Source organism: Camelus bactrianus, chromosome 6, assembly GCF_048773025.1.
Source record: "Camelus bactrianus isolate YW-2024 breed Bactrian camel chromosome 6, ASM4877302v1, whole genome shotgun sequence".
In the NCBI taxonomy this organism is placed as follows: Eukaryota; Metazoa; Chordata; class Mammalia; order Artiodactyla; family Camelidae; genus Camelus; species Camelus bactrianus.
The window spans coordinates 41421659-41445281 of record NC_133544.1 but is presented as its reverse complement, the minus strand read 5'-3'; the positions used below and the strand labels follow the sequence as shown (position 1 = coordinate 41445281).

At 34.9% G+C, this 23623-nt stretch overlaps 2 protein-coding genes across 3 annotated transcripts in view; both read left to right on the top strand.

Moving 5' to 3' along the window:
* GPR137C (G protein-coupled receptor 137C) overlaps positions 1–1696 on the top strand; it is a 98983-nt gene extending 97287 nt beyond the window's left edge. The window contains exon 7 of the mRNA XM_074365528.1: positions 581–1696. Within this exon, the coding sequence (XP_074221629.1) occupies positions 581–599 (19 nt within the window). The 3' untranslated portion in view covers positions 600–1696. The remainder of the gene's footprint in view (positions 1–580) is intronic.
* Positions 1697–5386: 3690 nt separating this feature from the next.
* PSMC6 (proteasome 26S subunit, ATPase 6) lies at positions 5387–23476 on the top strand. Of its 2 annotated transcripts, XM_010962158.3 has the most exons (14): positions 5387–5544; positions 6536–6615; positions 6703–6742; positions 6962–7014; positions 9622–9689; positions 10142–10256; positions 12397–12484; positions 13849–13910; positions 13998–14121; positions 14493–14554; positions 16099–16219; positions 16367–16447; positions 19916–19987; positions 22968–23476. In XM_010962158.3, the coding sequence occupies exons 1-14, from the start codon at positions 5418–5420 to the stop codon at positions 23084–23086; spliced, it is 1212 nt and encodes a 403-aa protein (XP_010960460.1). In that variant the 5' UTR covers positions 5387–5417; the 3' UTR covers positions 23087–23476. The 2 variants fall into 2 exon arrangements, with proteins under 2 accessions (XP_010960460.1, XP_045377986.1); XM_045522030.1 differs by lacking the exons at positions 6536–6615; positions 6703–6742 and having other exon boundaries at positions 5430–5544.
* Positions 23477–23623: the final 147 nt, after the last annotated feature.

Sequence of the window (23623 nt, the reverse complement as noted above, 5' to 3'; positions counted from 1 at the left end):
AGGTAATATATGATCACGATTCAACCAACCCGTATAAATTTAGAGGCAAAGTGATCATTTTGGGCAGAAGTAATTTTGGATGGTGGAGAGGACACAATAGCATTGTCATTGACAGTAGAAAATTCACAAAAGGTATGGATGTGGGAAAACTGATGACATGGTAGAGTCTCAACTATCAGTTGATCCATTAGAATAAAATATAAATTATCTAAAATCATTTAGAAAACATTTCAAGATCAAGAGTGACTACAAACTCAGAGACTCTAGACTCAGCACGACCCCAAGGAGAGGGGAGAGAGAAAGTTCTAAAATGAAAAAAAAAAATGTAAATCAAGTGAAGTCCCTCCATGCTGAATGTTAAAGCCCTTTCCCACCTCCAGCAGACCACCTATAACACTCAGCTCCAAAACTGCAGACCATATGCACTACTTTCCACCTTCCCCATCATGCCTGATTCCATCCTATCCCAATCTAAAAGGAGACTGGAGAATTTTTTGGAATAAACAATGGCATTAAAAACACCAAAATAGCTGATTCCTCCCATTCACACACTCAGAATTCTACTGTCTTTTTGTTTTAGTGCCTCACTCACTCTATGATCAGAAAACCAAGGCTCACCAGATGATTAAGGAAAGCCTCTACATGAAATGGAGAGACCAAAACAAATAGGCAAAAGCAACTGAGGAAACAAAGAGGGAAGAAAGGAAGACAAACAAACAGCTATAATCAATATCATCAAAGGCATAAGAACAGGATTCTATAAGAAGGAACAACCAGAGAATAAGAAAGAGTTCTTGGAAACTAAATATATGATAGCCAAAATAAAAAGTATCAACAGAAACTTTAGAAGGAATGTTGAAGAAATCTCCTAGATGGTGAGGTAAAAAGACAAAGAGGTTGAAATAAATGAAAAGAGAGAGAAAAAAATAAAAGGATTAATTCAAGGAGAACAGTCTGACCAATAAGAATACCACTAAGAGAGAACATGAAAACAGAGGAAAGGAAATAATCTTAGGAGATTCAAGAAAATAGCCAAAATGGAAGGATGGCTGTCTAGATTCATTGGGATCACTGGATGCTCAATCAGTGCATTAAAAATGCCCCTAACAGGGATAAGACTTCCAGAAATAAGAAAAAGAAATCCTGCTCCCTTGCAAAAACTTGAGAATCAGAAGGGCACTACAGAAGCACTGGAAGCTACAGCACAATGGAATAAGGCCTTCAAAATTCTAAGAGAATTCTGTAGCCAGCCAAACTATTTATCAAGTATGAGAGTAGAATAAAGATATTGTTAGATATGAAGAATAATGTACATCTTTAAATCCTTTCTCGGAATATCACTGAGAGGATATGATCCAACCGACCAAAGAGTAAACCAAAAATGAGGAGACCTGGGTATCAGGAAAGAGAAGGTAGCACACAAGAGATGAGGCAGAGAAGCTCTGGAAGAGAGCTATGCAGCGTCCATACAGAGCCCAGATCAGAGCAAGAAGAGGGAGGTCTCCAGGAGGGGGTCTGTAGGTAAAATAAGCACTTGCGGGATACCTGATGGGCCTTTCTGAAAAACACTATTCGGAGGACTTTTACAATTGTATTGTAAAGTTGGGAAGAAAAAGTGATTAACAATAAAACAACAATTAAGCATATTTTTTAAATGAGTCAGCTTATATTTTTTATTTTTAATTGAAGTATAGTCAATTTAAAATGTTGTGTTTGTCTCTGGTGTACTGCATGGTGATTCAGTTATACACACACACATACGTATATTCTTCTTTTGTATTCTTTTTCATTATAGGTTACTACAAGCTATTGAGTAGAGTTCCCTGTTCTATATAGTAGGACGTTGTTGTTTATCTATTTTATAGTAGTGTGTACCTGCAAATCCCAAACTCTCAGTTTATCCTTCCCCCCACTTTCCCTCCTGGTAACCGGAAGCTTGTTTTCTATGTCTGTGAGTCTGTTTCTGTTTTGTAAATAAGTTTGTGTCACTTGAGGCAGTTTTAGTTACAGAAAGTTCAAAAGAGTTTTACAATAAAGCAAATGTAACTATAGTATATTGCTTGACTTGTGTAGCCCCTCAGCAAGACAAATATTGGACATTTAACCAAAACTTGTATATATTGTATTTGGGGGATGGATGGGGAAAGTGAGGATCTGGAGTCATATAAAGGTGCTGAATCTTTATCTTTCTCATTAGGAAGTCAAAAGATAAATCCTAAAATCGATCTATCAAGAAATAGCAGCGTAAGCATATTACTTAGAAATATAGAGGTAAGTATAAAAGAAACATGTTTAAGATTGGAGAATGAGACTCAGGGGTAGAATAGAACAAGACAGCAGACTCCTCTTTATCAGTCTAAGCCTAGTAGTGCCTAAAAAAAAAACTTTATCTATTACTTTGATTCAAGAAGAGTATTTCCCAGAAGCCTAGGAATTCTAGCTTCTATTCCTACCTCAACATTTTACTGTTTAGTCATAGACAATTGACTGCATTCTGGTAAGTATTTAGGGATAGATATTTGGAATGACAAATTTCTGAAAATTCAAGTGTTATAGGTGATGCATGAGCAAAACTAGTTGCTACTTGCCTATCTAGTACTGTTTCCCAGTTTCTCTCTAGAAAACTATTAGTTCCTTTGGTATTACTTATCACCACGTCACAAATTACCACAAAACTAAATGGATTAAGACAACAAACATTTATTATCTCACAGTTTTTGTGGGCCAGCAGTTGAGGAACAGCTGAACTGGGTTGTGTGACTCAGTCTCTCATGATGTTGCAATTAAGACTAGAGCTTCCGTCATCTGAAGGCTTGCCTAGGGCTGGGGACTCTGCTTCTAAGATGGCTCACTCACTTGGCTACTGGCCTCAGTTCCTTGCTGTCTATTCCTTGCCACATGGGTCTCTCCATAGATTTGCTGATGTATCCTTTTGGCATGACAGTGGCTTCCCCCAGGGGGAGTGATCCAAGGGAGAGTAAGAAAACCCAGTGCCTATTATGACCTAGTCTCAGTGGTTGTGTACTGTCACTTCCACTTTATTCTATTTGTCCAACAAGTCGCTAGATCCAGGGGAGGGAAATTAGGCTCCACTTCTTGAAGCGGGAAGTATTAAAAAAATTGTGTACATATTTTAAAACCACACCACCCATCGATGCTACATTATAGGTAAGTAGGTTAGGCGACTATCCTTAAATAATTTTTTGAAGATTTAAATATATCTCATCACTGTTTGTTATGACATCACTTTTGATGACCACCCCCTCTGAAACTAAGATATACCCTAGCTTCTCACCTCACTTCTCTACTCTACAATATTTTAAGTTACTTGAGAACTGATAACATTTCTTAGCCTTTTTGTATCTCTGCTTACCTATCAGCATGTCTAACATATTCACAAATCCATTCATTAGTTTATGCATATATATATATATGCATAAACTAATGCATAGTTTATATGCAAAATATATATATATATATATATATATATATATATATATATATATATATATATATATATATATATATAAAATCATCCTCTCGGGCTGCAATAATGAGCAAGAAATAGTCACAGTTCTTGTTTTCCTAGAGCTTATAATCTACTACGGGCAAAAGACACATTTAATCACACTGACACATTTAAGCACACTTATGAATGATGTATAACTACCAATTAAGCTACATTTTACAATGGAAAGGGATACAGTCTTAGAGGTGCACATAAAAAAGGAACAGGGCTATTTTGTTGCAGGCATGGGGAAAATAGATAAGAGGTTCAGCTGAAGTTGGAATTTTGCCAGATGGGTGAGAGAACAAGGGTAAAGGAAGTTTAAAATATTGGTGTGTTTTATAAGCACACACACTGGTAAGTGCTTATATTTATTGAATTGAACCAAACTGAGCTGTCTTTTTTTCTCTGCCTCATTCTCTTTTATTTCTTGTTGTCAAAGATGATATATTCTGGTATGGATGGACTAGTTTGACTGGAATAGTTGCAAATGAGTGGGAGAAGGGACAAACCCTGCTTAATCCACCTTCCTTGTTATTGTTATTGCAATTCCCAGTTATATTTAGAAAAAAATGGAATAGAATATTCACACAATACCCATAAGATTTTTTCCAAATAAATTTGAAGGCATCTTTTACATTTCCTAATATTTTAGATTTCCTAATAAAGTTTTAGTAACTTAATTCACTTAAATTTGGACTATATATGTTATATATATATAATACATATATAGTATACCTATTTAAACTCAAACATCCATGGTACCTAGTTAAGATGAGATCAAATGGGGCTTGTCTGGGGAAGTGTGACTGATTCTGTTGGAACAACAATAAATTCTCCCTGGAAGTAATGCTGGGAAGAGGTACAGCAATGCAGACCTGCACTGCAAAAATTGAAGTCATTACAACCCCTAAAGTAAATAGTTTAAAATAACACTATTGAATACTTACTATGTACCAGCTGTGTTAATAGCTTGCAGGCACAATATCTTATTTAATACTTATGATATCCGTATGAGATAGGTACACATTTTATGCTCATTTAACAGAGATTTTGAGAGATTAAGTAATCTGCCCCAAAGCACAGAAACCTTAAAGACAATTCAGTCAGACTTCATGTTCCTTACTCAGCCTACTTTAGCATCTTTATCTTGTGTCTCTCATCTCTACAACCCATACTTTTCCGGTTTCATTGGCCTCCTTTCTGTTCCAAGAAGGGAGCCAAACTCTTTTTCACCTTAAGATCTTTGCATTTGCCGTTTCCTCTGTTTGGAAGGTTTTTGTCCAGTCTGTTGCATGCCTGGATCCTTATCTCAGATATCTGCCCTAAATTAGTTCTACTCACCTTACTCTATAACACACCATGTTTTATTTCCATTATAGTATAGTATTTATTACTTTGAAATTATTATTTTTTATCTCTCCACCAGGTCGAATCCCTAGTACCTTATTCACTGAATGAATAAATAAATATACAGCCTACTCCTTCTGTACCTGGAGCTCCTGGATAGTATTGTATTATACCAATAGGCTATCTGTGTCATACGGATAAGCCGTCAGAGCTATTTAGGGAGGTATGTACGTTCCCTATTTCACTCCCATCTCAGTTTATTACAAAGTCTTTTGTGGTTCCAGGACAGCAGTGACTTAAGAATATTACCAAGGCCACTCAGGGGACAACCAGGGTATCAGCGCCCTGCTTCCCTCAGGCCGACCTGCAGGGGTCGGTGTAGTCGGAGGCCTCCTTCGGTGCACGCAGACGCCCTTGTGCACCGAGGTGCAGAAGTTGGGAGTAGAGTACAGAGGAGTACACAGAAGGAGCCAACCGGAAGGGGCGGGGTCGTCTGCGAACCCGCCTTCCAGGGAGGCTCTTTCTCCCTCGCCCCGCCCCTTCCCCCGCCCAGGCGGCCATGGCCATTCCCGGCATCCCCTATGAGCGACGGCTTCTCATCATGGCGGACCCTAGAGATAAGGCGCTTCAGGACTACCGCAAGAAGCTGCTGGAGCACAAGGAGATCGACGGTCGTCTCAAGGAGTGTAAGTGCATCTTTATTTCCACATAATCTCATGCCTGGACCCGCTTCTGTCTCTGCCAAAGCCGAGGCCTTTGGCCGAGCTCTGCGACTGAGCCCCGGGATGAAAAGGCCTCGGTCCAGGGACAAGGCGCTTTGTCATCCCGCCCAGAGCTTGGGAGGCAGAGCCTCTTCCTGGGTGGAAATGGCCCAGTCTGGTCCAGGTGACAGAGGGAACATCCCCAGTTCTGAGATGGAAGTGAAAGATGACCAGAGGAAGAGTGGGGAAGAAGTGGGTCAGGGATGTTTCCCAGGTTGAGGTGCAAGGAGTGCAGTGTTGGTGGAGTCCCAGGACCCGGAACGCGACTTGAGACTTGAGTCGAGGAAGCTCAAGGAAGAGAGGAGGCTCGGGGGTTGAGTTGTTAGTGGACTGGAAAGCCGAACGCGGAGCTTAAGAGAGAGAGAGGTCCATTGGTCGTTAATGGTTCTCTTCTTTCCTAGTGTTTTGAGTTGTACTCTGTCAGACACACAGAAGTTTCCCTTACTTCCAGAACTGAGAGTACTTAAATTTTTTCTTAGTGCACCGTCACTGAAAAGCCTGAGTGGTTTAATTAAATGAAGGAAGACCTTAACCATAGCATTCTGTGGAGTACTGTGCCTGTTGACTTTATTTTGGTTAGAAAGCCAGAGAGTAGCAATCCATGTGGGTAGGTGAAGAAGTGGGGAAGGATCTAACTGGTTTATCATTCGGGTTTGTAATCTCAAATCCGGAGGTGTCAGTGTTAATATCTGTTAAGAATGTAACCTAAAATGTGCTCAAACAAGTATTACCGATCAAGAAAATAAAAATATGGTGCTTTCACAGAAACATTTCATTTTTAAACATGCCATCTACAAACGGCATTTTTTTTTTGCGGTTTGATACAAAATATATGTAAAGTGAAATAGGCTTAAACTTAGTGACTTAAACTCTTTAAGACTATTTAATTTAAAATGTTCAAATTATATTATTTCAGTAAGGGAACAATTAAAAGAACTTACCAAGCAGTATGAAAAGTCTGAAAATGATCTGAAGGCCCTACAAAGTGTTGGGCAGGTAGGTAATGAAGTTTGTGAGGGTAATGGTAATTTGCTTTATTTTTTAGCTGTTGGCAACAAGTAATGCTTTTTTTTTCCCCCTTAGATTGTGGGTGAAGTACTTAAGCAATTAACTGAAGAAAAATGTAAGTGTATTAGGTTGTTAATTAGTAAAGAAGAAGCAGACTCCTCTCCCTCCCACCACCAAATTTTGAAATGCTTATTATTTAATGTCTATGATGAAGGTGGATGATATTCTTGCATAGACTGTTTTCTTTCAACTGTTGTCTTAACAAGTAAAACTCAAAGTGCCATCAATTTGGGTATATTTATTTTTCAATTAATTTTTCATTTTCTTCCTCTAGTCATTGTTAAAGCTACAAATGGACCAAGATATGTTGTGGGTTGTCGTCGACAGGTAACGTTTTACATTTGTACAGTACTTTATAATTGCCAAAAGTACTTTCATATAAGTTATTTAACTCTTGAGTTAAGCAAGTCAGACATTATGCCCGTAACTCCCAAAGGTGACTTGTTCAGGTATAGCTAATTATTAGCAAAGCCTGAACTTAAACCATGTGTTTGACTCCTGGTATTCTCTACTTTCTACTTTATTGCATTGCCTCAGTCAGCTCTAAACACTGAGAAATCAAAGAATTTTAGAACTGGAAAATATATCACATCATTTTATTTTTAATGTCTGTTTTGAAGAGGACTTAAAAGTACTAGACCTTATAAATTATATTTTATATTTAAACATTCGGAAATGTTACTTATAGACTTTATAGCTTAAATTGATTTTGTATGATTTCATTTAGATTAGAGTAGGCAAATTGAAGTAACTCCAAATTTTATTTTGTAGTCATCAAAAACGCTGACAAATGGCTTTAGATCGTTTTGTGGCCTCTGAAGCCAATTTAGGTACTACCTTTTTCTTTGGGAAGTGCCTTTAGTGAGTTCTTGTAAACTCATTTAAAGAGCTTTCTCTGAATATTTGTTATATCAGGTTCACGTTTTAAAACATTGATACAACAGTGCTATAGAATGGAATTAACCCAGAAACTGAATTCAATCTTAAGATTTTTTTCTTAGCCTGTAAGTGGGTTGACATTTTCTAAATCAAAATTTTATTATGCCTAATCCAGCAAAGGATTTCTATGTCCCTTTCAGGGCTCTTTGGATGCCAGAAGTTGGCATTTCTAAGATATTTCGTGGTTGTGTGATGGCAGGAGAGTATTTAAAAACTGGAAAATATTAGAAAAGCCAGAGTATATATTCCCTATAGATACAAGTGTAGAAATGGCTTCATATTGATCACTGTTTAGCTATTTTTCAAGTATATAGTAGTTCCTCCTTATCTGTAGGGATATGTATACTATGTTCTTTCCTATACATACATGCCTATGATAAAGTTTAATTTAAAAATTATACACAGAAAGAGGTTAACAATAATAATAAAATAGAACAGTTTTTAAAAAATATACTGTTACAAGAATCATGTAAATGTGATCTCTCTCAAAATATATTATACAAATTTTAATGTCTCTTCCATCTTAACTCAGCATTAATCACACACTGTGACCATATTCTTGCAGTTTGAGTTGCAACAGCAAAACAAGCAGTTTTCTTTCTCCCTCTTCACAATTTCAGGGATAGATTTGTTCTTACTGTAGATCTCAGCATATGTTTTTTTATTGTTTCTTTATTAAGTTGAGAACTTTCACCTTTTCACTTCAAGGAAGCACTGTGCAGCTTCTGTTTGGCATATCCAAATGGCCGCTATCTCTACTCTTGTGCTTTGGGGCCATTATTAAGTAAAGTAAGGATTACTGGCCACAGGATTCCAAGATAGTGAATTTGATAACCAAGAGGGCTACTAAGTGACTAGCGGGAGGGATACGCTGGACAAAGGGATGATTCATGTCTCAAGGACATAACTTTCATCACACTACTGAGAATAACACAAAACTTAAAACTTATGAATTGTTTACTTCTGAAATTTTCCATGTAATATTTTCAGACCTCAGGTAACAAAACATGGATAAAGGGGAACTGCTATTTCTGGCATTTTTTTTTAAGCTTAATCCATTATATTAAATCTAGTATTTTGCCTGCCTCCACTTCATTTTAATTGGCACTAAATCCTAAACTAAGAGCTCTTTGCAAAATCCTGTGAAAAGTGTTCAGTAATTTGTATGATTCTGAAATTGTATTGGCAAGCAGTTTTTCAAACTATCAAAAGGTAACCTTTATGTTTGAAAAGTAACAGCCTGTGATTTGAATCTATTGGATAAATTCTGTTCCAATTTTACCCAACCAAGTTACACTGCCTAAGTATGCCAGTAAATTGTTTAGTGTGATTCAACCTGATATATATATAATGTATTTACCATAATGTCTGGCAGTGTCTGGCATGTAGCAAAGGGATGAGTGATGGTTGCTGGATTTTTTGTTTGTTCCGTAACATTTTAATAAAAATCTCAGAGGGGATTTTTCCTCCCTTAACTTGTATGATCACATAACACATTCTTCCCAAAAGCTGTAGTTTTAAAATAAATATGATGAGCACACCTTAAGATGCTTCCCTTTCCTTCCCCCAAAATGTTCACTAACAGATTCCTGTATAAATGCTTTGGTACCAGTTGCTGAAGTCACTGTACTACAGTGCTTAAATCAAAGTAATGAGCAAAACTATGTTATATAATGAGTTTTTGAAAGTAAAATACTGTGGTCCATTCCTTCTTTAAAAACAAGGCCCTTGACAAGTCAGACTTTGTGTATTAGTGATTTCACATTTCACACTGAGGTTACACAAAAGGGTACTCTTTTAAGGGGCAGATGGAAACAACTTTGAGTTACTACTTTTAAAAGACTTTCTGTTGACATGGTGTTTATAATCTACTATTAATTAGTGTTCTCTCTGAAGGGTAAAAATGATTATTTGCCTTCTGAATATGCTGTTGTTAGAGTGTTATTCCCCTTTTCAAGTGTTTATGTAACACTTTTTTTTTCTTAACAAAATTAGCTTGATAAAAGCAAGCTGAAGCCAGGAACAAGAGTTGCTTTGGATATGACTACACTAACTATCATGAGGTAGGTTTCTTACTCTGTTTAGTTTTTTATTTTCACAGGGGGAAAATTTTATCCAAAGTATATTCTTGTTGAAATTACTGAATATTTTGCCACTTTTTCCATTTTACTAATTTTAGACTTTTTCGTTTGTTTTTGTCTGGTTGTTTTTGTTTGTTTGTTTGGGGTTTTTTTGTTTTTGTTTTTTTGAGGGGATAATTAGGTTTATTTCTTTCTTTTTCTTTCTTTATTTTTAGGGAGCTGGGAATTGAACCCAGGACCTCATGCATGCTAAGCATGCTCTCTACCACTTGAGCCATACTCTCCCCCCCTCATTTTACTAATTTCAAATTAATTTAAACATGGTTTTATGAGATCACCTACAGGAACTTACAGAAGCAAATCATTTATACTCTATTTGTAGGCTGAGAGAAAATACATCTTTTAAAAGAAAAATACATACCTTATCATTCCAGGTATTTGCCAAGAGAGGTGGATCCACTGGTTTACAACATGTCTCACGAGGACCCCGGGAATGTTTCTTATTCTGAGATTGGAGGGCTGTCAGAACAGATCCGGGAATTAAGAGAGGTTGGTTGTGTATGCTTTGTCCTCTGAACTTACTAACAAATAGTACTGGGTTTAAAATGCCTGAAGGGAGCAAGAGGATGTAAAGTTATTTTGTCCAAATAGTGGTTATTGAATACTATATATTTAATATTTTTGCCAAGAGAATAGCACTGAACTAGCTATGAAAACTAAGGGTTTTTGTTTATTTGGAGTTAGAAAAGTCCTGCTCTTTTTGTGACAAAGAAGAAAAAAAAAACCCTAAGAATAATATAAACCAATGATCAGGCCATCTGTTGTTTTGATTAGCATGGTTGGTTACTTGGGTCAGAGCACATTTGGGTAGCATGTGTAATGTAGTTTTTCACATAACCTTACTAATTTCCCATTACCCTATTAATAGAGTAAGTTATCCATGCCTTAAATATTTTACCTTGATAAAGCTGTTTGCTATCGTTTAAGAAAAATACTGACTTTAGGATGGCTTTAACTTTTTAAGTTCTTAGGTGAAGAATCAAATCAGGATTGCCTTGCTTCACAGCACAGATGGCTTCTTAACAATTCTCTTTTAGGCAAATTACATTGTCCTATTGATTTCATCCTAATTTTGGATGGAAATATTCAGGAATGAACTTGGTTAGTTGGAATGACTTACATTATCTGATTTAAGCTCTAAACAGTGGTTTTCACATTTCAGTGCATTACATTTTCTGGAACTCTTATTAAAGATATAGTTTCCTAGGCCCTCTGTATGGGTTTGATGTAGCAGATTGGGGGTGAGGCACAGGAATTAGCATTTAAACAAGCATTCCATGTGATTATGAAACCCTGTTATTTTTTACCCATACTTGAGGAAGCACTGGCCTAAGTGTAAATGAAAGTCTATTTTTTTCACTTCATAGTTAATGAAAGAGGAAGAAAAGTACTTCATGGAACAGTGAAGTTTTTTACAGTGATTTGCTGCATCAACTATAGGAGCAGGATGAATCTCTCTCTCACACACACACACACACACACACACACAAAACACACATAGAGCTTTTCATCTTTCTGTACAGCTTAATTGTAAGCTTTTCCTTCTTTCTTCAGCCTTCACTCACTTCTCTCAACTCCTGTATCAAATGTTGCTATAACTACTCAGCACTTAAAAAACACACACACACACATACACACAACACACACGGACACGCAATACCCCTTTCCATCTGCAGACACTTGAGAATATTAATTTCTTACACTTTTGGAGTGTCTTAATCATACCTTACAGACACAACTATTCAATAGAAGTTTATCTCTAAAGTTACTGGTACTGTAAACAGTTTAAGTTAGGCAGTCAAATCCTCACTTTTTCTATTCTCCACTTTTCTTTCTTTGAATCAGTCTTACAACATTGAGAGCAGAATTTGTGGTTTTTCTTAAGACTGCTATGACAAAACACCAACATAAGGAAATTTTATGTACCATTTCTCTCAGTGGCAGTTATAACTTACTGAAGTTCCCCACTTTATGTTGTATTCCCAAATGCAAAATAGTATAGGTCTTTTTTTTAAAAACACTGTTGTAATTCCTAAGACATGTGAATAATTCTTATTACTAAGCCATTACCTTTTTGGGGTGGGGGAGGTAATTAGGTTTGTGTGTATGTATGTATGTATGTGTGTGTGTATTTATTTATTTATAACGGAGGCACTGGGATTGAAGGCACTGGAATTGAATCCAGGACCTCGTGCATGCTAAACACTCACTCTACCATTGAGCTAAACCCTGCCCCCCTCTTTTTTCACTTAACTGATTTTTTTTGTAGTGTAATTTCAGTTCAAATGTGTTTTGACAGATTATATGCTTATGCAATCATCACTCTAGTCAGGTGTGTGATTATTTTATCAAATGTGTTAAATAATAAATGATAAGTAAATAGTTCAAGTTACCACATGCTTTTTAATTAATTAATTTAAAAATGTTTTAAGATTTTTAGATTTAAGAGATACTGTACATCTACCTGAAGAAAAACCTCTAATACAAATGGTTTTACTTAGCATAGAATTCTAGATCTGTTACAAATTATGATGTGTATATGTAACTCTGCTGATATTTTATTGAAAATACTTGAAAGTAAATCAAAATCTTTACTAACTTTTTAAAAAACATGCAACTTCTTTTCTAGGTAATAGAATTACCTCTTACAAACCCGGAATTATTCCAACGTGTAGGAATAATACCTCCAAAAGGCTGTTTGTTGTATGGACCACCAGGTTGGTATTGAATTATGTCTGCCGCACTATAAATGAATGAATGAAGTAATAGAAAAATAAGATGGGAGTTTGATGTGGGCAGTTCCAACCTCTATTCTGTTCAGAGTAAGGAGGGGATTAGAGATGTGTGTCTACTAGTTTCTGAGGCATGCTTAGTTCTTTTGTGCCTCACAGAATATGTATCTTAACATGCCATATGATCTTAATCAATGGTCCTTTGTGGTTCACAGACCTCTGTATGTCCCACTTTCAGGGAATCTACAGGGTCATAGTAGTAAGATGTCAACACAATGAAAAAGGCAACAAATATCTGTGGTGGTGGCACAAAGCAATGGGGGTAAAACTGCTCAGCCACAGCATGAATCAATTAAGTCAGTGGCACAAAATGGTATGGTAGTCATTGTCGTCTTGGCCACTCACATTTTCCATATTTTTTTTTTAATGGCGGTTTCACTTAAAAATGTTCTTGTTAAAGCAGTAAAAATGATTAATATTATTAAATCCCGATCTTTGAATATCTTGTATTCTGTGATGAAATCGAAAATACATATAAAATACTTCTGTTGCATGCTAAATAGGATAGTTAATCTCCAGGAGAAGCATTTGTGTAATTATTTGAGTTGCCTGCTGAATTAGCTGCTTTTCACAGAATACCACTTTTACTTGAAAGGATGATTTACAGACAATCTACTGTTATCGGTCTGGTTATCGGTTATTCAAACTGATTATTGGCACACAATTCTTAAAAAATGAATGAAGTTAGCCTATCATGTTAAAGTAGACAACTGACACCATCTGTCACCAGTGATAAAATTTGTGCTTTCAAGTGAAAATTAATTTATTGAAAACTTTACATTTGGTACTGTGAGCTTGACAGCTTTCCAGTATGTTAATACAAGATGAGATTGGTGATGGTATGAACAAATGTGATTTTTTTTTTGATACCATCTAATGAAAAATGCTAGTATTTGGAAGATTTTTATAAGCCACTGAATCAATAGTTTCCAAATAACCAATACTTGATATTAGAGCATCATATGTAGGTAAAGGTCCATTTAGTTTGCAGGATAGACCAACGGATTTTAATGTACAGGTTTCCATCATTGTCTATTTCTGAGTATGGTTTGATATATTCCTAAAGTTATGTACTCGATTTGCGTAAAATAAAATTACAAGGGATATTTTGAATAAAGTTTTAAATTTTAATATTGAGAGTGGAAGTGCTTTGGAATTTTAAATGGAAATTCTATTTAGCATTTAGCTTCCATTTTGCAAAATTTACTGTTCAAGGATTATATTCTTAAAAAGTTTTTGAAAATTTGTTTCACTTTTCATTTAATTAGGACTTCTTTTATCACTCCTAGGTACAGGAAAAACACTCTTGGCACGAGCTGTTGCTAGCCAGCTGGATTGCAATTTCTTAAAGGTAAAGGGAAAATTTTTTTTCTAGCTGTTAAAATTAAATTTTAGTTGAATTGTCTTATGTTTACCTTAATGTTTTTCCTTTAATCAGGTTGTATCTAGTTCTATTGTAGACAAGTACATTGGTGAAAGTGCTCGTTTGATCAGAGAGATGTTTAATTATGCCAGGGACCATCAGCCATGCATCATTTTTATGGATGAAATAGATGCTATTGGTAAGAATAACACTTTTAAAAATTTATTTTAAGGTTTTCTTGACAGTATTAGGACATGTTTTTTAAATCTAAAAGAACGTTTTTTCCCCTCTCTTCACCTCTAATTGCAAATTGTGTGAAGTAGCAAAATGAATTGAATGTTACTTCAAAAAAATTAAGAAAGTTTAACCAATTTTAATAAATAACTTTTAACATTGAGAAAGAGAAACATTATATCAAAATCAATTCTAATTTTTTCATTATAATTCTTGCTAATTAATTTTCATATTAATGTTTTAAACCCCAGATGCTATCATATTCATATTGTTTTCTTAAATGATGCTTAAAGAGGAAAAGAGTAATGCATATGAGTTTCCATATCATTATTTCAGGTGGTCGTCGGTTTTCTGAGGGTACTTCAGCTGATAGAGAGATTCAGAGAACTTTAATGGAGGTAATATTTCATAAAAGGGATTTATAAAGAAATCACTGTTTATAAAATAAAGAAGTGAACAGTGGATATTTGAAGGCCAAAATATGTACAATGATTTAAATGAAGAATATGCCTAAGTGGGAAATTTGAAAATACTGACAGTAATGAACACTTTTCTCCACCACAATCTCTAGTAAGAAAATGAGTACTAGAAAATAATAGGTCTATCTACAAAATTCCATTTGATTTACGGCTGTTCTAGTCTGGTTTTTTGAGCAGACCAGCCATTTAAGTATTTAAATTGTTTATTGTACTTATATTGTGAATGTGATCTTGTGTTAGTTTTATTAAGATATTTTATGAATGACAAACATATTAAAATTGGTGACAGTAAATAAGTTATAATTGTGTATGAGGCTGCTTTAAAAATTACTAATACTTTCCTGTCTTGCTTTATTGCTAAGAATGAAAGGAAACTAAAGTAATTTTGATTATTGAATATGGATGATAGGATATTGAAATGTGTATAAAGCCTTTCCCCACTCCAAATTCTGTGAAAGTGATGGCAAGATTCCAAACACATTTTTCAACTTCTATAGATAGGTAGCATAAGTATGCACTGTCAATTTCTGTCTTAATAGAGGTATCTGAAAATTGCTTTTCATGAATTACACTAGTCTGCTCAGAAAATACACAGTATTTTAAAATTAGTTGCAGAGTCTCTTAGAAACTTTAAATTGAGGTTTTTAAAACAATGCAGATACTAGTTTTATTCATGTAACTGATATGTTATTAGCTAACATTTTGGGAAAGAAATAGACATATTGTCAGGCTAGCTTTGCTTTAAAGAGTTTGTTGAGTGCAGTTATGTTTTTCAAAATTTATTCAAGAAAACTTCAGGAATCGAAAGAAATGTGTTGTGTCTCAGTATTTCTATGTATAAGAGAATTATTTGAGAAGATATTTAATGGATTTATTACCAGATTTATAGAAAATCATTGTGTACAGTTATCCTGGATAATTTACATTATCCAGTTAATGTAATTTTTATGTCTGGCATACCATAAGCACTTTATTTTTTATTTATTTATTTTTTAATGGAGGTACTGGGGATTGAACCCAGGATCTCGTGCATGCTAAGCATGCCCTCTACCACTGAGCTATATCCACCCCCCCATAAGCACTTTAAGCATTAGTTTTTAATATTTTTATTTTTAAAAGTAATTGTATCAAAAAAATGAACATTGGAAATTAGATCTACAGAGTTTAGTTTCATAATTCTTGACTAGATGGATGCCTTCAGAATTGCTGAAACTATGTAATAGCTATAAAAATCTACATAGTTAAATAATCTATCTTGGAACTTTAAGAATGGAAAATATATCCTTTATATAAGAGAGAGGAAAAGTGATTCCATCAAATGATCATTCTAAACATCACATATCTATCTGTAAGCAATACTTTTCATGGTCTTAGGCATATAAAAGTTGTGTGCTATGTATTTTTAATGGTTGGAATGTTTTATAAAATCTGCCTTTGATTTTTATTCACAAATGTGTCCTTAGTTACTGAATCAAATGGATGGATTTGATACTCTACATAGAGTTAAAATGATCATGGCTACAAACAGACCAGATACACTGGATCCTGCTTTGCTTCGTCCAGGAAGATTAGATAGAAAAATACGTGAGTTAAGCTTCTTTGCCTGCTGTCTGTCCATTTCCCTTTGTATATATATCTTTCTTTTCCCATACCTCCTCCTCACCCCCTACTTTAATTAAAAAACACAAAATATGACTGTAAAAGGATTTCTTACAATTTTCTTATTTTCAGATATTGATTTACCAAACGAACAAGCAAGATTAGATATATTGAAAATCCATGCAGGTCCCATTACAAAGCATGGTGAAATAGGTAAGGAAATAACCTGTTTTCCATATGTTTACATTTGGTAAATGAAGCAAAATGCTATTGAATATCACTGACAGTCTACCAAATCTGGTTTTAAATTCAGTAAACACAGTGTCTTAAATTCAGCTAATAGTTATTGAGCATCTGCCGTATGCGAGGAATTGTTCTAAATGCTGAGGGTATAGCAATGAACAAAACAGACAAATTCCTGAATTTACATTCTTGTCAGGAAAAACAGATGAAGTAAGTAAAATATGTAGTTGAACCTTGAACAGCATGAGTCTGAACTGTGCGGGCCCACTTATGTGAATGTTTTTCAGTAGTAAATACTATATAGTACTACACAATTGGGGTTGGCTGAATTCATGGATGTAGAACTGTGAATATGGAAGGCAGGCTATGAATTATGTATGAAGCATGGGGAAGCACAGGGAAGTCCTTACCAAGGTGACCTTTAAGCAATGACCTAAGAGGCTAAAGAACTGGATATGGATATTTGAGGGAAAGTCATGCAGAGGTAACAACAAGTAAGACAGCCTTGAAGCACTTGCATGCCTGGAACATTCCAGGAGCAGCAAAGACGTCAAGGTGTTTGTGGGCGAGTCAGTGGGACAGTAGCAAGTGAAATAAATCATGGAAGTAATGGAGATCAGGTTGTGTAGAGTTTTATTGAGGATATCGTTGGGCAACTTTGGTTTTTATTTTTAGTGATATGATGTCATTGGAGGATTGTGAGCAGAAGAGTGATACAATCTTTTTACCATTTTTAGCTTTATAGAAAATTATAAAAATACATAAAAGTAGAGATGAAAGTGTAATCTTATCAGGTACTCATGCTCCCCCCACCCCAGCTTCAGTGATTAACTCATGGCCAACCTTGTGTTGTATGTAATCTCTACCACCTCCTACCTTCTCTCTGGAGTTTTAAAAAGCAAATTCTAGGCATTATATCATGTCATCTGTAAATATTTCAAAATTCACTTATGTTAAATAAGGTCATTCTGGCTGCATGTAGAGGGACAAGGATAGAAACAAGAAGATGAGTTAGGAGGTTATTTCAGTAATCCAGGCAAAAGAGGATGGTGGCTTGATTCAAGGTGGTAGGAAAGTCTTTTAAAATAATGAGATTCTGAACATATTTTGAAAATAGAGGTGACTGGACTTGCTAATGAATCAGATATGGGGTGTGAGCTAAAGGGAAGAACCAGGGAAGACTTAGATTTTTGACTCACACAACTGGGAAGATGGAATTACCATCAATTAAAATCAGGGAAAACTGGAAAGATTAGGTTTTAAAGGGTCAGTAAGGAATTTGATTCTGGCAATACTAAATTTGAGATGCCAGTTAGATAGCTAAATAAAGATGTTGACTAGTAATTCTGTATGCATCAATAGTTCATTGGGGTGGTCTATGCTAGAGGGATAAATGGGGGTAATATCTGCATAAAAATGGTTTTTAGTCTGGAGATTAGATGAGATTTCCAAGGAAGTGAATATTGATTGAGAAGAAATTTAAAAACTGAGCTAATTCCAATATTAAGAAATTGAGAGGAAGAACCATCAAAGGAGACTGAAGAGGTATAGTCATAGAGGTAGAAGTTAACCAGGAGCTGGTGGTATCCTAGAAGATAAATGAAGAAATTGTTATGAAGGACTAATTCCCTATCAAATACTGACAGTGGGTCTGATAAGAGTTCTGAGATTGGATCTTTGGATTTACTATGTGAAGATCATTGGTGACCTTACCAAAAACAATTTCTTTGGAGTGGCAGGAGTGAAAGCTTCCTTCAGATGAGTATTAGAGAGATGAGTCGGAGAGGCTTTGAGTTTAAACATCTCTTTCAAGGAGTTCTTCTAGATAGGGGAGAAGAGAAGAAATGGAGTTGCAGCAGACATGGAGATGAGGATTTGGGGGAGCTTTCTTTAAGATGGAAGAACCTACAACACTTTTTCTAATGTTGATAGGAATGATCTAGGAGAGAAATAGAAGTTGATAATGTATTTCCTTGAAGAGAAGTTGGTTTTGTCTATAAGCATAGACTTTTCACTTAAGAGAATAGGAGGGAAGGCAGCATAGGTAGATGGTGATGATGACAGGTTCTCAAATATGGTAGGTACTTGTAGAATTTTTCTTCTGAATGCTTTTATTTTCACAGTGAAATAGGAAGCAAGTTCAGACTGAAGATGGGAAAGTATTATTAGAGATTTGAGGACAGAGGAGAAGTTATAAAATAGTTACCTGTAGAAGTGAGATACTGGACACTCCATGGCTTGTGGCCAGATTCTATCTGCTTTCTGTTTTTGTAAATAAAGTTTTGTTGTAGCACAACTACTCCCATTCATTTATATATTGTCTATGACTGCTTTCCCACTGCAACAGCAGAAATGAGTAATTTTGATAGAGACCATATGGCCTACAAAGGCTAAAATATTTTGTTTCCCTTTGCAGAAAAGTTTGCTGACCTCTGGACTAGGGAAATCTAGTTTAATTGCTAGACAGCTTTAAAAACCCTTTAGAAGTTAGTGTTCTAAAATAATTACAAGTAGTTAATTATTGCCTAACTTTCTCATTACTCATGTGAAAGAGTTTTGAGCTGGAAAGACTGAGCTGAACTGAGGATGTCAATTTATAGGTTTCTTCTAATCCTGAGCTCTTGCTAGGTGCCAGCTATTGTGCTAACCTTGGAAATCTCTGGTCTCCAGAAGCTTACGTGAACTTGAACCTGAATTAAGACTAGTTAATGAATTATCTATATGATTTCAAATAGAGATTGACATAGTCTAGATTGCCTGACAAAGGGCATCTTACCACAGTTATTCACACTGTAGTAGCCTATGCTGTCTCTTCTCTCTCTATTCTGTATCAAGTCCATAACTGCTACCCTAAACTAACAGCTCTTTATTTCAAGTCTGTAATATGGATAAAAAGATCACTTAACTATTAACTGTTACCTGAGACCTTACCACTTGGAATTTGCATGGAAACCAGAAAAACTAACCAATGCTTGCTCTCGCATTTAAAAATTCCAAAAGGTAAAATTATGTCTGATGACTATTTTTGGTATATTTTATATTTGGCTTATATGATTAAATTCCATTGTGGTTACGGTTGATTTTGAATGTTCTAGATTTATTCAACTTAAATATTTGGTTACAGTTTTAATAAGTCATAGCTTGACAGATATGTGAAGTTCACATGTGCATGACTTTCTCTGTGTAGAAGCAGGTAAAGATGCTTTCAGATCTTGATACCTTTTGGTTTTCAAGTTTCAGAAGATGTTTATTTCTGCTTGGTGCTGATTTACTTAACAGATATATCATTTGGGGTTGTTAGTATTGTGAACTGTTAACAGAGATGATGCCTAGCTGATCTATTCAAACCAAGCTCTTCTGTTAAATTTTCTATATGGGTATATAAATCAAGAAAAGTTTTTTTTTTTTTCCTAATTTCCAGTATTTTTTCCTAAACAGATTATGAAGCAATTGTGAAGCTTTCAGATGGCTTTAATGGAGCAGACCTGAGAAATGTTTGTACTGAAGCAGGTAAAGGTTTAAAGTACAGTTTTTACTATTGGTTTTGATTTGTTTAATTTGCTAAAAATGTGCTTGTGTTATTCCAACAGCAGAGCCTGGGCTTTGCAAGGATTTGATTGCTTGTTTTCTAGGAAATTGATTCCAAGAAGTAGGAGAGAATAGGGCAAGTGAGATGGGAGGAGGAAAAGCTATTACGAGGGTGCACCATTGAAAGGCAGTTGTAGGCAAGAGGGGCTTGATTCTGATGAGACCTCAGAGAAACATACAGAATACTTTCCAGGATTCTCTGGCTGAGTTATGGGAGACTGGAGCATTTATTTACCAGCTCTTTTCCTCCATTGGATGAGATTTCCCCTTGGGGATGTTAACTCCTTTGCTTTAGGGTAGAATTGTGAAAAGACATGCATGTGATAACGTACTGGCCCCTTGAAGTAAGTCTGTGACTCTACAGAACTATCAGCCACACTTGTGGCAGAAATCCGACTGGACCACGTACCAGGGCTATCCGCTGCAAAATGGTTGACATGTCTTCTGATGCTAGTCTATCAGCAATAAGCTTTGAAAGATTGATTTATGCATTTTGTGTTCATGCAACTTGTGTGAAATATAGTATGTTTTTAATATAATTTTCTCTATAGATTGTGTGCTCTATTTTTATTTCTGGTACCAAGTCGCTTTAAAACCCTGCAGAGAGTCATTTAGTCTTTGTCCTCCACACAGAATCTTACAATAAAACAAACAAACAAAAAACTTCTACAGTAGTTTTTATAGTTACTGACTTTCATAGGTTGCAGATGAAGTTTCTTTTTAAGGGATTACTATATATGATTTCCTTCTTTCATAGCACCTTTAGCCTTATTTTAACATTTCTTGTAAATTGAACAGACGATGTTTACAGAGGCTGCTTAGTCATAGCTTCTCCATAGGAATATCTCCATGGGTATACTGTGACTCAGTATCTGGAGCAAAGATCTGCAGGTCTAGAAACTCAGTAGAAATCAGAGTAAATCATGCTCACAAAGACTTATTAATAAATAAAAGTGTAAGAGGTAAACTGTCATGTGGCTTGAACTGCCTGGAGTAATTTATGACATTCATATTCTAAAATCTACACTGGACCAAATTATTATTAGAAGATTGCTTTAGTGAAATTGGAATCCAAACAAAAGCAATGTCATAATCTTAAAGTTGATGCCATCCAATTATGATATTCTCTTTTTCCCCCCACTTATTTTTAGCTATTTCCAATAAAGAGCTATACCTTCTGTGCGGATTAAAAATTTAATCTTTTTAACTGGGTGGGACATTCTCATTTAGAGACATAGTCAAATTCTTTAGTTTTCTTTTTATTAGACTTTAAGCCTTTTTTGTTAACATATCTTTCTATAAATTAAAAAACTAGATGATTCAATTATAGGTGTTTCTTCTATTCAAATCCCGAGATTACCATCCTTTTTGGATTAGAATGTATCTCAGATTCACTAATTCACCAAATAGTAACTTGGAAACTGTAATATGCACAAGGTTTGGAAAAATAACTTGCCTAATTTAGTTTTAAGACTTCACTGTAAAAAAAAACTAGTCATTTCTATTCTGATTTCTGAGGACAACATAGAGTGGCTATTGCCAGGACCCCTTATGTAGAAATCTTGAAAGGGAAGATGGGAAATAACCCTTGAAATTTTCTATTTGCAACCCACTCATTTTATGTAAGTGAAAATTCAGTATAAGCAGATCCTCAATCAAAATGTTAGTAGGATTCATTTAATTAGTAGATAGTGATAATTTACCATCTTTAGCTTATCATGAAATTAGAATTACCTCAAAATCTGGGATTTATATCCATGACACAACTAATGTCCAAAAAAACCCCACCAACAAATCCCTTTTACCTCTTTGTCAAGTCATATTGGACAGGTAACTTTTAAACTTGAAAGAAAAAATTGAATTGTGGTGCTTGAATATGAAAATTATATAAAATATCAATTTGTTATATACATAAGTAAATTTTCCTGTGTGAATAATGATACTTCTGTTGACTTTTCTTTAATTCTCATTCTCTAAGCTTTGCTTATTAACAAGGAAAAGTTATCAAAATTATTGGCGGTGTTTTGTGTTTTCCCAAACTGTACATGGACTCCCTCCTTCCAGAGAATTGCTGCCTACGCAGTTAGGAAACTACTGCTTCAAATGTGTATGTTTTGTTGATAGTTAGGTTTGGTTTTGTTTTTTCAAGATGCCAGTGGATACAGGGAATGTGTAAGCGGAGTTTTAAATATCCAGATAATTGTCTCATTGTTCTCCAGCTTTTTGTTTGTTTGTTTGTTTTGGGGGGGGGATAAGGGGTAATTGGTTTGTTTATTTAAAGGAGGTACTGGGGATTGAACCCAGGACCTTGTGCATGCTATGCATGCAGTCTACACTGAGCTGCAGTCTACACTGAGCTATAGTCTACCGAACTGTTTCCTAGCCTTTGGTTTGGAAAATAATGCTCACTGTAGCTATGGAAATTAATTGAATAATGGTAATGTTTTTTGACAAATTAGAACTACTGGCTGAGAAGTAGTAAATCTAGGCTTCTTCAGAGTTCTTCCACAGTTACATTATTTAGTTTTCTTAAAAGTTTTTTTAAATTGAGATATAATTTACATATAACATTATATTAGTTCAGGTGTGCAATGTAATGATTTGGTATTTGTATATATTGCCAAAAGATCACTGCAATAAGTCTACTGCAATAAGTTAACATTCCATCATCACACATAGTTACAAAATTGTTTTTTCTTGTGATAAGAACTTTTAAGATTTAGTCTCAGCAACTTTCAAATATACAATGCAATATAATTAAGTATAGCCACAATGCTGTACTTTACATCTCCAGAACTTATTTATTTTATAATATTTCACCCAGCTCCCCCCTTAGTTTTCTTATAATAAACAAATAATTTACATATTATATATAGCAGTCATGTTGTTTTATTTTCCACAGGTATGTTTGCAATTCGTGCTGATCATGATTTTGTAGTACAGGAAGACTTCATGAAAGCAGTCAGAAAAGTGGCTGATTCTAAGAAGCTAGAGTCTAAATTGGACTACAAACCTGTGTAATTTACTGTAAGGTTTTTGATGGCTGCATGACAGATACTGGCTTAATGTAAAAATAAAGTTAAGGAAAATAATGTATGTATTGGCAATGATCTCATTAAAAGCATATGAATAAAAATATGTATGAATAACATTGTAAAAATTAGTTCAATAATTCTACTTTTAAGAAGTATAGAAGAAATCTGTATGTTTGTTAATGTTGCATTTATTGCAGCAGAAGTTATAAAAGAAGAGTATGTTGAAGCTTTTCATATTTGCTGTGTATTTTGTAAAAACATTTAATGTGGTTTGAGATAGTAGTACCAGAGAGCATTTCTTATGACTTATTTTATATCATTTGTTTTCCTCATCCTAAAAAGTTTAATAAAATCTGTTTGATTCAGTTCTCCTACATATATTCTTGTCTTTTATGAGACTACATTTACTATGGTCCATTGAATTCTTTAGTAAGTATAAACATCTTGTTAAATTAACATAGATGTGTGTATTCTATATCTATATTCCTCCTTCCAGAAAGTCTTTATTCTTTACCTCCTGTAA

What these genes read in the sequence shown, in the direction of transcription:
- PSMC6 (XM_010962158.3), top strand. Translation starts at nt 5,418, where the DNA reads ATGGCCATTCCCGGCATCCCCTATGAGCGACGGCTTCTCATCATGGCG. An exon ending in AGATCCGGGAATTAAGAGAG is followed by an intron (nt 10,257 to 12,396) that starts GTTGGTTGTGTA and finishes CTTCTTTTCTAG; the next exon opens with GTAATAGAATTACCTCTTAC. An exon ending in GGATGAAATAGATGCTATTG is followed by an intron (nt 14,122 to 14,492) that starts GTAAGAATAACA and finishes TCATTATTTCAG; the next exon opens with GTGGTCGTCGGTTTTCTGAG.